The 12593-nt window shown below is 39.7% G+C and overlaps 1 protein-coding gene across 2 annotated transcripts in view; it reads left to right on the plus strand.

The window, feature by feature from the left end:
* The first annotated feature begins 409 nt into the window (after positions 1-409).
* Positions 410-12593, plus strand: part of COL9A1 (collagen type IX alpha 1 chain) — a 74935-nt gene continuing 62751 nt past the window's right edge. For both annotated transcript variants that reach the window (XM_054195798.1, XM_054195799.1), the window contains exons 1-5: positions 410-423; positions 748-821; positions 2226-2303; positions 2444-2576; positions 10283-10679. In XM_054195798.1, the coding sequence (XP_054051773.1) occupies positions 410-423; positions 748-821; positions 2226-2303; positions 2444-2576; positions 10283-10679 (696 nt within the window). The remainder of the gene's footprint in view (positions 424-747; positions 822-2225; positions 2304-2443; positions 2577-10282; positions 10680-12593) is intronic.

Genomic DNA, 12593 nt, shown 5'->3' on the forward strand with positions numbered 1-12593 from the left:
CCCCGGTACATATTATTCTTTCATCTGCCTGGCTGAACAGCAGACCCCACCAGTCAACGACTAGCATCGCCGAACTCACATTTTCTTAATCTCCCTGCCCTGATGCTGGCACAAGCAGCAGCCTTTTCTTCACTCTCTTGGCTTCTTTATATTCCACTGGATCCAGAGATCCGCCCTCAGAGCCCGCCAGGACACACATGCCTGTCCAGCCTCCACCTCCTTCCCTTCGCAAGATTAAAACAGAGCCAGCAGCCCGCACCTCCCTCCCTGCTGGGTCCTGCGTGGGGCAGGAGGAGCCGTCTGCACCCATTGCCGCTCTCTTCTACAGGGCTAACGAGAGGGGAACCGACAGTGTGACTATATACACCACATATTCACATGAGAGAAGTGAAGAAAGCCAGCAGTGAAGATGAAAAGCAACTGGTAAGAGAACAAGTGGGATTTTGAGAAATCTGTAAATAAGAGATTAGAACAGTTAAAGCTGTCCTTGCCAGCTGCTGCCTTTGTGGTTTGCTTTTATGGCAGCATTATATGGAGGAAATCTAAATAGGAAGAGCTTCATTGACATGTTTTATTATAAGGCAAAGATAAAAAGTTTTCATGTAAAGAAATTGTCTTGTCAAATCTGTTAGTAAATCCTGAACTTGTGTTTTTATACATTTAATATGCATGGCTCTGAGGAGAAAGTCAATAACAGAATCTGTCAGAAACTATAGATTCATACCGGAGTTTTCTTTCTGTTCACAGGAAAATTTCAGGCTTCTTTTACGTGTGTAGTTTTCTGTGGTCTTTCATCTCAGCCACCATCCAGCAACAATCAAGTAAGAAGACAGACTTTATCTGCATTTCATCTTTCTGTAATTTTCACTGTCAGGAGAATTATTCTGAGTTTATTCAAAATTAAAATCCTCTCTAGCTAGCCATCATACAAAGGGAGAACTAACTGTGTATGTGTGTGTATGATTGTACGGATGGATGAATAAGGCAAAGAGGGGAAAAACCAAGAGCTGTGTGTGTTATTGTAAACTCACTATTAGATAAATTTTTAAGGTAAGGATTAAAATCTGGATATAGGTGGTAGATACAATACACAAACCTCCCCCAGTCTTTCTGCGCTTCTAGTTAGATATTCTTCTGCTACGTGTGGTGACAAACTGGTTCCACTTTATTTGCTGGGCATAAAATGTAAATGGCTGGACGTCAGCCATATGTCTCATCAAATAATATAGAATGAGCCTGTTTCTAAGGTGTAACATGTCAACCTGAATGTTCCCTTTAAGCCTATGTTGTCAGAAGGAAACCCACATTTATGGTTGAGCCTTTGCAGCACACAAGAGGCTCTCTGTAGGTTAGAAATGCATCTCCTTCCAACTCGCATGCTTCAGTCTTCCCCGTCCAGACTCTACTAACATTTTCCACATTGACCTGATGCTGGACTTGTACAGGACCCTTAAACTTCTAAAAGATGTTTATTTTTCCTTCTTTCTTCCTTAAATTAGGGGGATCGGCCAGGTTTTCATGCTCACTACAGGGATTTTTGACAGATAAGATTCTGAAAAATTAGATTTTAAAATTTGGTTTCCTCAAACAAATTCTACATTCTTTTCTACATTCTTGTTTGGGTCAACAAAAAAGGTCTGTAAGTTCTTCTTGCCCCCTCTCTATATTTCATGAATAACCATTCTCTGATGAAATGTGGCACAGAGGAAGGTGGGAACACATGGAATACCAGAGAGGATGGAAAAGATACCAACATTTTTTCAACAGCCTCTTTAGTTGGCATGAGGTTTGTTTAAGTTTCCTTGGGACTAGGGACACTGTTGATTTAGGTAACTGCCTTTTTTTCCAAAGTTTGCTTAAACCACCAAAAGTTCCAAACCAAAAACTCCTCAAACAGCGGACCTTCTTATGCCACAACTATTTCTCCATAACCCTGAAAGAGAAGAATTATTATAACCCTCTCATTTAAAGGTTTAAGAAAATAATCAAGTAATCAATCAATTTATAATTTTAAATTTGGAGCTTTCTAGAAACAGATGCTTATTTACTTAGACCTCTGATTTCTCTAAATACAGTTTAAATGGATTATTATATACATCTACTTTTATTATTATTTGTAGTTCTACTTAATTCATAATATTTTTACTGTTGCTTCACTTAATTTTTTTAAGGTGATCTGAGGCAATGTGCAGGCGCATAGTTAATAAATTCACCCTTTTTTGCAGGACTACCAGTCATTCTGGGTGCCAGTCGTAGAACTGATCTCTGCCCAACAATAAGGATTGGCCAAGATGACTTACCAGGCAAGTAGCATCCCAACTTTTTCAGGAAAAAGCTGCTGTTCAGAAACTTTGTTGGGTTATATTCAGCTCTGCGACTGCACAGTTCTCTAACGGAATTAAAATGAAAGTTACAATCTGGACATACTTTTTTTTTCTTGTAGGCTTTGACCTGATTTCTCAGTTCCAAATAGAAAAAGCTGCATCACAAGGAATTATCCAGAGAGTAGTGGGCTCCACTTCTCTACAAGTGGCTTATAAATTGGGACCCAATGTAGACTTCAGGATCCCAACCAGGTAATGCTTTTTTGTTTTGACTTTTAAAATATACGTATCTTGCAATATTATTGTTTAAGGGATAGATCCTCTGGCCAACTAGATCACCTCATTTGCAAAGCTTTTGGAAGGGGAAAGAGGAGTTCAACTTTATTTTCATTGCTACCAACAGACCAGACTGATTCTGTAACAGCAATTTCAGGGACTTCTACTTTCCTCTACCAATGATATTGATCAGGATGCCTCAAGATTTGCCGATAGAAAGAGATCTACCTCTAGGAAGTGAAGCCAAAAGTTGTTGATGACTTGAAAAGAGGTAGGGAGGCAAAGAAAAGATAACAGGAGGAGAGTGAGGAATGTTTTCTCAAAACAGTGACACAAAGAGATCTTTCTGATCATGTAAGGACTGCAGAGACAAGGTAGGTTAAAAGCTGATTAATTGTATGGTAAGGGTCCTTTTTTTTTTGATTTTTGAGTAACTGGTACATTTATGTTCCTTGCTGATTTATGGTCACTTAATCTATAAACTGTTGCCAGCATGTCACAGGCAAGTTGCAATAGGAGCCAGGATCTAGGAATATAATTGTGTTTGGACTTTACAGGCCAGACATGCTGCCAGTGAGGGAATACAGACAGTACAGCAGGGTAGAGATGTCTTTGCCAAACTTAGGCAAGTCTGGATTCTGGTCCAGCACCTTATGTAATTAAGAATGCTTTTACTTAGCAATTAACTGGCAAAACCTTTAATTGAACTACCATTTCAGCTAGGAATATTTAGAGTGCAAAATGTTTCTCTCATACTCCAGCTATCACAGCTTTTGCTTGCTGCAGTCCTCCCTGGCTTCTACCTTTGTAACTGTTAAGCTAAGATAGTTTACAGCTTAACTGGCTGGTTACATGGGACTCGTGACTACTTTCCATCCCAGTGGCAAGTCAAGGCCGCTAGTGCATAAACATGAATTCAACCACAGACAGCAAATGGGATCTTTATTTCACTAGAAGTTGGAGATTCTCAGATTCTCAACTCATGCTTCTTAGCTCAGCAACAGTCAAAGCTGTAATATTTTCGTTTTTAAGAAACCTTAGAGTTATTGCTGTAGATGGCTTTAGTGAGATATATGCTTGATATACACAGGTTACCCCTGATCAAGCCGATACCAGCTGCATTAATACACCATGGCATCTGAGCTGACTACCGCCACCGGACTTGTTGGCTGTGTATGGTGCTGTAGTACCATGAATTTACCATATTCAAGACACTGACTGTCACTTTCAGTCCTCATGGTGCTGTTACACTACATTGCTAGCTCACGGTATAGCTGAAATTTGGCTCTGACTCAAACTAAAAAGTCACCTGCGCTTGAGCTGAGTGTCTTGTCCAAGGGAGTGGGTTAAGGCTTGACTCCCAACGGTTCTCTAGTGCATCAGTGTGCAGCTCCTCTGTCACTGAGCCTGATCTTTCTGCTCTGCTCCAGAGTTATTTTAGAGTGTGCCCCTCTCCATAAGCTGACTCAGAAGGAGTGAAGTTGGCAGAAAGTAGCTGAGGCTAACAGCTCAGGAGAGGCACACCTTAGGCTATTTCCAAGATATTTTTTAAAAAATAGAACTCTTCACATAATCTTTATAATGTGGCATGGTAGCTTGGTTTTACTGGGATGAACTTGCGATGATGAAACGCCTGAGAAGCATTACATGAGTTAGCAAGTCATGCAGAGCACCTCAAGCAAGGCTGAGCGTCTTTGACGGCAGGGGCGTAGCTCTGGCTTTCTCAGACCCCGGCATTGCAGCAACCCTGACTTCCTGCTGCATTTCCCTCCGGCCGCCCCCCTGCTGTCCTTTATTCACACCTGGATAATGGGAACTTTTCCCGGGGTTCGGGCGGCGGCGGGAAGGGCAGGGGAGGGGAGGGGAAGGAAGGGGCCGCCCGAGCCGCCCCCGCTCCGCGGAGCTGTCCGCGCCCGCGGTGCTGAAGCACCGCCCTGCGCCGGCCACAGGGGTGCGGGGGAGCGGCGGGGGCCACCGTGGCTGTCGCCGGGCAGGCACGGAGAGGGTGTCACCCAACGGTTCGTGACCCCATGGCTGTGAGCTCCTGCTTCGCCAGGAGATGGGGGAGGCAAAACTAGAGTCAGATGGGAAAAAATACAAAGAGATGTTTTCCTCAGAGGGGCCGCTGACATAGGTATCAAGGCGTGAGTGCTACAGGAGCACCAGGGAGGGACCCTCAATGAACACAGCAGGCAACAGCAGCCCCCATGCTGCAGAGATGTCCTCTCACAGCCATATTACTAGCAAGGAACCCGATGGCCATGGACAGTGTCTTCTCTTGCTTTATGGAATAGGGAAGGGTCACCCTAATTAAGTCCATTCCTTGGCATAAGGCATTCAAGCCTTTTGAGGAAGGGATGGGGAGGTGGGCACACATGTAGAAATGGCGTGCAAGCCAATTACGGTATCAGCTCAGAGCACTTGCCTGACTGTCACTGTTCAGTCTATTTATCAGGATTAGTAAAATAGTTTTTTAGACTAGCATATGATCATTATACTAATTCAAACAAGCCCATGTTACAGTGGCTATGGCATGGGAATGGCTCGATTAAATGGGCATGGCTCAGCATATTTATTCAGTTTTTGCTATAGCAATAGCTTATGCCTTGAAAAGCTTACATAGCTTCCTTAAACCACTGCTAAATTGTAGCTTGACCTTTTGCTACTTAGTGTACTTGCCAAGATCCAGAAGTATATCCCAGAATGAACAGAAATGATTGCACACAAGTCTTAAGCTTCTCCCATCATCTACATAAATTCCTATTGGCCACTGCTTCTTCTAGCATAAAATCTGCTGAAGAATCAACATAGCGTTCTTTGTGTAGTAAGAACCTGTGAAACTGCCATGACTCATACCCATTGTCTCTGACACGGTGAACCTGTCATTTTTCAATTTAATCTATGTACCTGTTGTAGGTGTTCATTTGTTAGTAAGTACAAAATTAATACAGGCAATTTGGGTAATAATAGTGTTGATTTTTAATTGCAAACTTTAAAAAAAATATTAGCACAAAAGAATATGTTCATGATATGTTTTCATGTGGGGGAAAAGGGCTAGCTATCTTTATGCACTAGGTGAAATCTTAATCTTTTGACTTCACAAATGCAGCTGTCACATCACAAGGCCCCTGTGTCCACATGGATAAGGTAATATCAGGGACCATTCCAAGGCATTCACACTTGATCGTCTATACTGTTAAAATATTATACAGGCCTTTGGCATGTTTTGGGTCCAGACTAATTAGCACTCTTGAAACAATTCCTGGGCACAGCTTGGCAGCTAGCATAGGCCATGGACTATTCCCAACAAGCAGCTTGCATATAGTCATCATATTTTGGAAGTAAGCAGGTTTAAACTTTTTCATGCCAGCTGAACTTAGTATCAGAGAACAGTCTTGGGCATATTGAATTTAGTAGAATGAAGGTAGCCTTCTAGAAATGTTACCTCTTTGCCTGCATCCTCATCTCAGTAGACAGCAGAGCAATATAAAAATGTAAGCTGCTTTTCAAGCAGTGTTTATATTTGGAGTAGTGGTGTTCTGTGGACCACTTTAGCAGATGATACAACAACCCACAGTATAATTAGAAATTATAAAATGAAAATTGGAAGTTTATAAAGCTTTATCGGTAAGCTTGGAACATCCAGAGAATTTCATAGGAGGATTTCCTGATTTTTCCTTTGGGAATAATGCTTCTCTGTGAAGTAATGCTGAAATGCTTATTCCTGAAGGTCTGGCATTTCCACATTCAGCCACCAAAATTCTTCACATGCTTTTCCTTTTGCATTACCAGAAAGATATCTTACATAGTATCTCTCCTTTCATATTGATGATGACACTGTAATGGAAAGGACAAAATGGAGCTAAGAAGTTAATTAGCTCATAAGAGAAATAATTAGCTCAGAATTGTATGTTTCTGAAGAACAGAGACCAGCTGAGGGTAATGAGTCCTAGCAAATGACCTCTCGTTAATGACTTAGGACGGTTGCTTTTAAAAATGCTTATCTAGATTTTATTGTTATTGCTTATTTGATGGCTGCCAGGTAGTGTCTGCCAGGTCAACTGTGATTCTAGGAAGCTTCAGGAGTTCAGGAGGTGCAGACACAGGTGTCTCCAGCTTGAGCAAAGGAACGCCCACCCCTGGGTACATGGTACTGCATTGTCATGAGGTTGGCCAGAGGAGCCATCTCTAGTGGATTGTACTAACATTTCTAAAATCTTCATTTAGCAAGCAGTAAGTTATCTCAGTAGGCAATGGAGCTCACCTAAGAAATTAACTTTTAAAGAAACGCATTTGATAAAATAAGCAGTTATTTTGTGGTATTCAAATCAATACATAGTTAACTTTTTAAAATACTTGCTGTTCCTGATGAATTCTGAAGTCAGTGGGATTATTCAGGGTTTCTGCTGCTCAGCCAGATGATTTATCTTGGTTATATTGATGTCTTGACAGGATTTAGCCTTGAAATCTTAAAGAAATCTTCCTGGTAAGCACTCAAGCTATGGGATTAATAAGACTCTTGAGTATTTATGAAAGAGATTAAAAGAAAACAATAGTGTTTCAGAAGTTCCCTTAGATGAATTACAAATGTTTCACACCCCACCCCCCCAACTATATTTAAAAAACCAAACATACTGATCTTGCACTCATTTCACACATAAAGGAGTTCAGAATAGTCCGAGTACACAAGGAAAGCAGGACTAGACTGCCATCTTACAAACTTAAGATACAAAAATGAATGAAAAAAGTTATCTGATGGCTTATATCCCTGGCAATTTTAAGTGGGTAGGAAATGGATCAGGACTGAATTTGGCCTGTGTGCTTAAAATATCATTTTAAATTTGCCTTATTTTCCAAATACTTAGCATTTTAAGCTGCTGACCTCAGTAGGGTTTTTGCCTACATAAAGATCACAGGCTTTGGGAAAAACTGTGTACTGAAATACATTGATACTGCTAAAGCCAATGGAATTGCTTTGTGTTACTGTTGGAGTAACTGAGATGAGAATCTGTCTCTGCTTTACTTGTAGAATTATAGGTATAACTCTTACACAGTAACAGTCCCCTGCAGAGTACCTTTCTGGCGATGGGTCATGGTGTGCTTCGTTGTGTTGAGTCATGTTACTGATACTGAGTCTTTAGTTTAAAGGCAGCAGTTCTTCTGATAGGGTATTAAAAGTTTTTTAAAATGTAAATATTTCTCCATGTTTGTGCGCTGACTTTCTTTACTATTCTGTATACGTTTCTTATAATTTAGTTTTCTCTTACTAATGTCAGAAGTGCTTATACAATTTCTCTTCTTTATATCTCACTTGAAAAAGCTAACATATTTCTTTTCTATTTTAATTTCTGAAAAAGAAGGAGGACACATATGATGGCTTGTAAAGGACTAGCGCTATAGCTAAATATGGTGCAAAGAATCCTGTTGCCAATCTGGTATAAACAATCTTCTAATAGAAAAGTGTAAATATGTTTACTTACTAGTATTTTTGTTTGTTTGTTTGGGTTTTTTTCCCCAATGTAGTTATGTCAGCTGAGGTGGGGTGACAATGTGTGTGACATTTTAACCACTATTGCCATGACAGCAAAATTTGTCAGTGCAGAGAAAGAATGAAAATCTCTCCTCAGAGGATCTGGGATTAGCAATGCCTCCTTTAACTGCAGAGCTTGGTGTATCAGGTTCCCTAGAGTCACTGAACTCGATAGAGAGAAAGTGGAATGTCACACAGAGGCTAGTTAAAAGATTGCCTAACAATGCCACTTTCAATAAGGTGGTAGGAAAACCAGCTCATGTGCAAGAACAAACAGTGTGATTCAGCAAATGAAGAGATAAACGACTCAGATGAGCTAAGGTTTTAGCAGCAGAGGACATTGAATACTTATTTAAGATATATTATGGAGGAAGAAGGACACAAAGGGACATAAAAGATGTGCTGAAATGGATCAGGAGCTTAGCAAGGGTCTAATGTGTGTCTGGATGGGGAGAGGGAGTATGTTCCTGGAGCGGGAAAGAATATATAATATATTGTGTAAGCTAGAAGCCTAACAAAATGATAGGGGACAGCAGCACACACTGGAAATGGCTCATAGGAGGAAAGGTACAGTGTCCATGCATTGACAGTTGCATTTAAGATGGTAAGGTACAAACTGAACAATAAAATAACACAAGTTAGATAAAATGCTATCAGACAAAGCCAGCTGGGACAGACTACTGCATCTGCAGCCACCAGAGTCACCAGTCATAGCAATAAAGATAATGGCAAGGAACCCCCTCTCCCACCTTTGTGTATTTCCACACCTCGTGTAATGAAATAATCTCCCAGTTAAACATTCCTCTTCCTCATAAACCAGCTTTCAGGTGTATGTAAAGGCTTGTGGGGAAAAGGGAGAAACACCAGCAGTTTGGGTAGCTTATTAATAAGAGGAAGCTGCTGCTGCTGCTTCCAGCCTTTCCTTGGTCCTCACTGAAATCTTGCTGAGGCTGTGCCGTCGCCTGCTGGAATATGATTGCACTACAGCTTTGGACACTTAAACATCAAACTACAAATTGTGGAGGCTTTATCTGGAAGTACTCTCTTACTAAATCGTTAGTTATCAGGCATACAGAATGAGAACTAATTTATTCAATTTTTGCCTTTTTTTTTTCCCTTAGCCTAAGGCCTAAGACTCACTAATAATGTCTAAATTAGTGCTGATGTAGGATCGATCTGCCACTCAAAAATAATCTTTGTTCAAAATGCTTACTTGCCTGAGAAGTTATTCTAATGAAAGCTAGTGACAAAATAGCTCTGCGTGTCTCTGTAATTAATAAATTTATTCAAATGCAACTTATTCTTAAATGTGAATAGATGGCAAATAATGTATTGATGTGTTGATGTCCACTGGACCATGACACTACAATTTTACAATTCATAGAATAGGAAAAGGCATATTTTAAAAACATGCTACTGGATTCACTGACATATTTGAGATAAAAAATGATATTACTGTTTTGCACAGTGACACAGCCTGTACTTGTTTGGATTTTCAAATGTCATGTTATAGGAAATGCAAAAGAATGAAATGTTTTATATGTAGAAAATATGTTCCCCGCTACTTGTAGTCTTGTGGTTGAATATTGCAAGACATAATATATTTTTAGTGTGGGTTCTTACTATGCGTATATTTGTCTATGAATGATTTGTTGACTGATTTCTGCTGAAGTGATAGTTAATACGTTAACAAACTAGTTATTGTCAGGCTGAGCAAGAAAATGCATTTGCAAAAGACATTCTTATATCTTCAAAACCAAATTAGATCTGCACTGGCTATCTACTTGGTCAATTATAAAGTCACACTATGTTGACTGATTTTGTAAGTGTAATACTAGGAAATAGCATAATTGTAGGATATACTTTCTAAGTGTGAAGTCTGTCGTTGCTCCATGCATAACACTGAGAAAAGGTTCTCATAAATATTGTACAATGTTGGAAGAACCCACATTTCTGAACTAGTTCCTTTTACCATTAGCAACACTAATGACTCAAAAGGACATCCCGTTTGGGGATTCTATATGTGGAAGAGCACTGGTAAAAGCATGGTTGAGATATGGTTCCACTGAGTAACTGTTTCTCATTGATTCGTGGTGATACGTGGAGCTTTTCAGAACTCACAACAAATTAACTTTATTTTGATCCTACACAGTGCCATATATTCCAACGGATTGCCTGATGAATATTCCTTTCTAACTACTTTTCGGATGACTGGGGCCACACTTCAGAAATACTGGACTATTTGGCAGATTCAGGATTCTTCAGGAAAAGAACAAGTTGGAGTGAATCTTAATGGTCAAATGAAAAGTGTTGAATTTTCTTATAAGGGAGCGGATGGAAGTCCCCAAACTGCATCATTTTTGCATTTGCCATTCTTGTTTGACTCCCAATGGCACAAGCTTATGATAAGTGTGGAAGCAAACAGTGTCACACTTTTTATAGACTGTATTAAAATAGAATCCTTAAACATAAAACCAAAAGGCAAAATCAGCGTTGATGGCTTTGCTGTGCTTGGAAAACTTAAAAATAATCCTGAAATTTCAGTTCCGGTAAGTTCCAAAATATTTTATTACTGCAAAAAGTATTTTATAGGATCTTTACACTTAGTATTTTTTTGTGGAATGCATCTTCAAATGTTTTCTGGAAGCAGAAATGGCAGAAAATAACAACTCCTTGGCAGGTAAGTACTAGCATTACTTTTTAAAGTTTGCACATATAAATACTGTGTAAGGTAAGAGATGACTAAGATTATGTCTAAGTGAAATTTCTCAGACATCCACATTTCTGTCACTGGAATCTGCTCTGTCTGGATGTACCAGTTTTGTGTTCCTCCGCTTATCTCATATGCGGAGCTTGATCTAGAAGAAAGTCTCAGGACATGGATTTGTGGGCTGCATCTCACACCAGAGAGAGCAAAACATTCATTGAGCAAGAACTGGGACCCCTCTCTCATATGTGTGCACCACTCATCAGCCAGAGATAATTAAATGTGTCTCTGATGGAATAAATATTTTAAATCCTTAATAAAAAGGGAATACCTCCTGTAAGGGAGATCGACGGAGGTCCTTTTTGATCTACTCTGACGTTCACGCAGGAAAAAAGAGACCTACATTTAAATCTCAGCACTAAATCAGAGATTAACGTGACTACCTTATACCTCAGGAGACTGCTCTAATCTCATTGTCCGACCTGGTATGATCATGTTAACAGTCGCTTTTCCTCTTTAATTAGCTTGAGTTTTTTGAAAAAGACTGTCCTGGAGTAGACAGTGAACTCTTAAAGCAGGTTCTTGTTTATGAATCCAACGAGTGATAAGTATAGCATCAGAGACTAAATCCAATCCAAGCGAAGGGCCCAGCAGAGCTGAGACATCACTCATCTCCACAATACCTTCTCCTGGCTAGCTCAGGACATCACACCCCCATGTCATGGCTGCCGTGAATCCCTTTGGTAGACATTTAACTTCCCCTGTGCATTGCGGTAGATACCTAAACTCACTGCAGAGTGCTGCTTCTGTGTAGCCAGAGTAGGCAGTGAAATGCTTATTCTATATCCTATTAGGGGATTTAATGCTGAAAATATCCTCTTCATGCTACTACACTTCAATGAGAGTTGTTTTGATGGAGAAAATAACACTGGGGGTGACATAAGGTAAATATTGAATGCTTTTGTGCCCTTCAACAACGAAAACTGAATATGAAAAACCTCAGGGGGGTTGTGATTTGATTATCTGATTTAGTTTCTGAGATGAGCAATTAATTTAAAACACATACAAAGTGACATACCTGTAATTTCTGACAGAGAAAAAAGTTTGTAGCTGTCACGTTTGCATTTTGCCTGTCAGACATCCATGAAAGTGTTTTCTCAGCTAGTGTTTTTTTCAGCTAAGGAGTTATACTGCACTTTATGTTGAATAAGGTAACAATTTTGTCTCACGGTGGCACTAAATGATAGGAAGGCTATTTCTGAATTCACTTTGTAGATTAAAAGGAAATAGTTTCAAAACACAATTGAAAAATTACAGAAAACATTGCAAAGTTCCATATGTTATCCTGTTCCTTTTCCAAGGATCCTCCTAACAAGTGTTAAAGGCATATAAATGGTAAGATACACACACACTCACACAAATATATAGGGTACTCATTTCAAAATTAGTTGAATGGCAAAAGAGAATTGGCCGCTTAATATATTGTAACCATTTTCCATATCCCTCCATTAAAGTTCTGCATCAACTTTGAAATAAAAACAGTGAAGTGAGATATAATCTTTTAAAGATATTTCATATTGTTTGCAAAAGATGTGGCCACAGGAAAAGCAGCAAAGTATAAACTTGTAAGGGGAAATCTTGCAAGAAGAAAAGCATCTCATGCTTCATCACCTCTGTATGTATAGGTTACTATATTGCACTGTGTAGAAATCAGTTTTACCTGAAAAAAGATGTCAGAAAGCTGCCCCAGGTGTCT

Source organism: Rissa tridactyla, chromosome 3 (genome assembly GCF_028500815.1).
Source record: "Rissa tridactyla isolate bRisTri1 chromosome 3, bRisTri1.patW.cur.20221130, whole genome shotgun sequence".
NCBI lineage: Eukaryota > Metazoa > Chordata > Aves > Charadriiformes > Laridae > Rissa > Rissa tridactyla.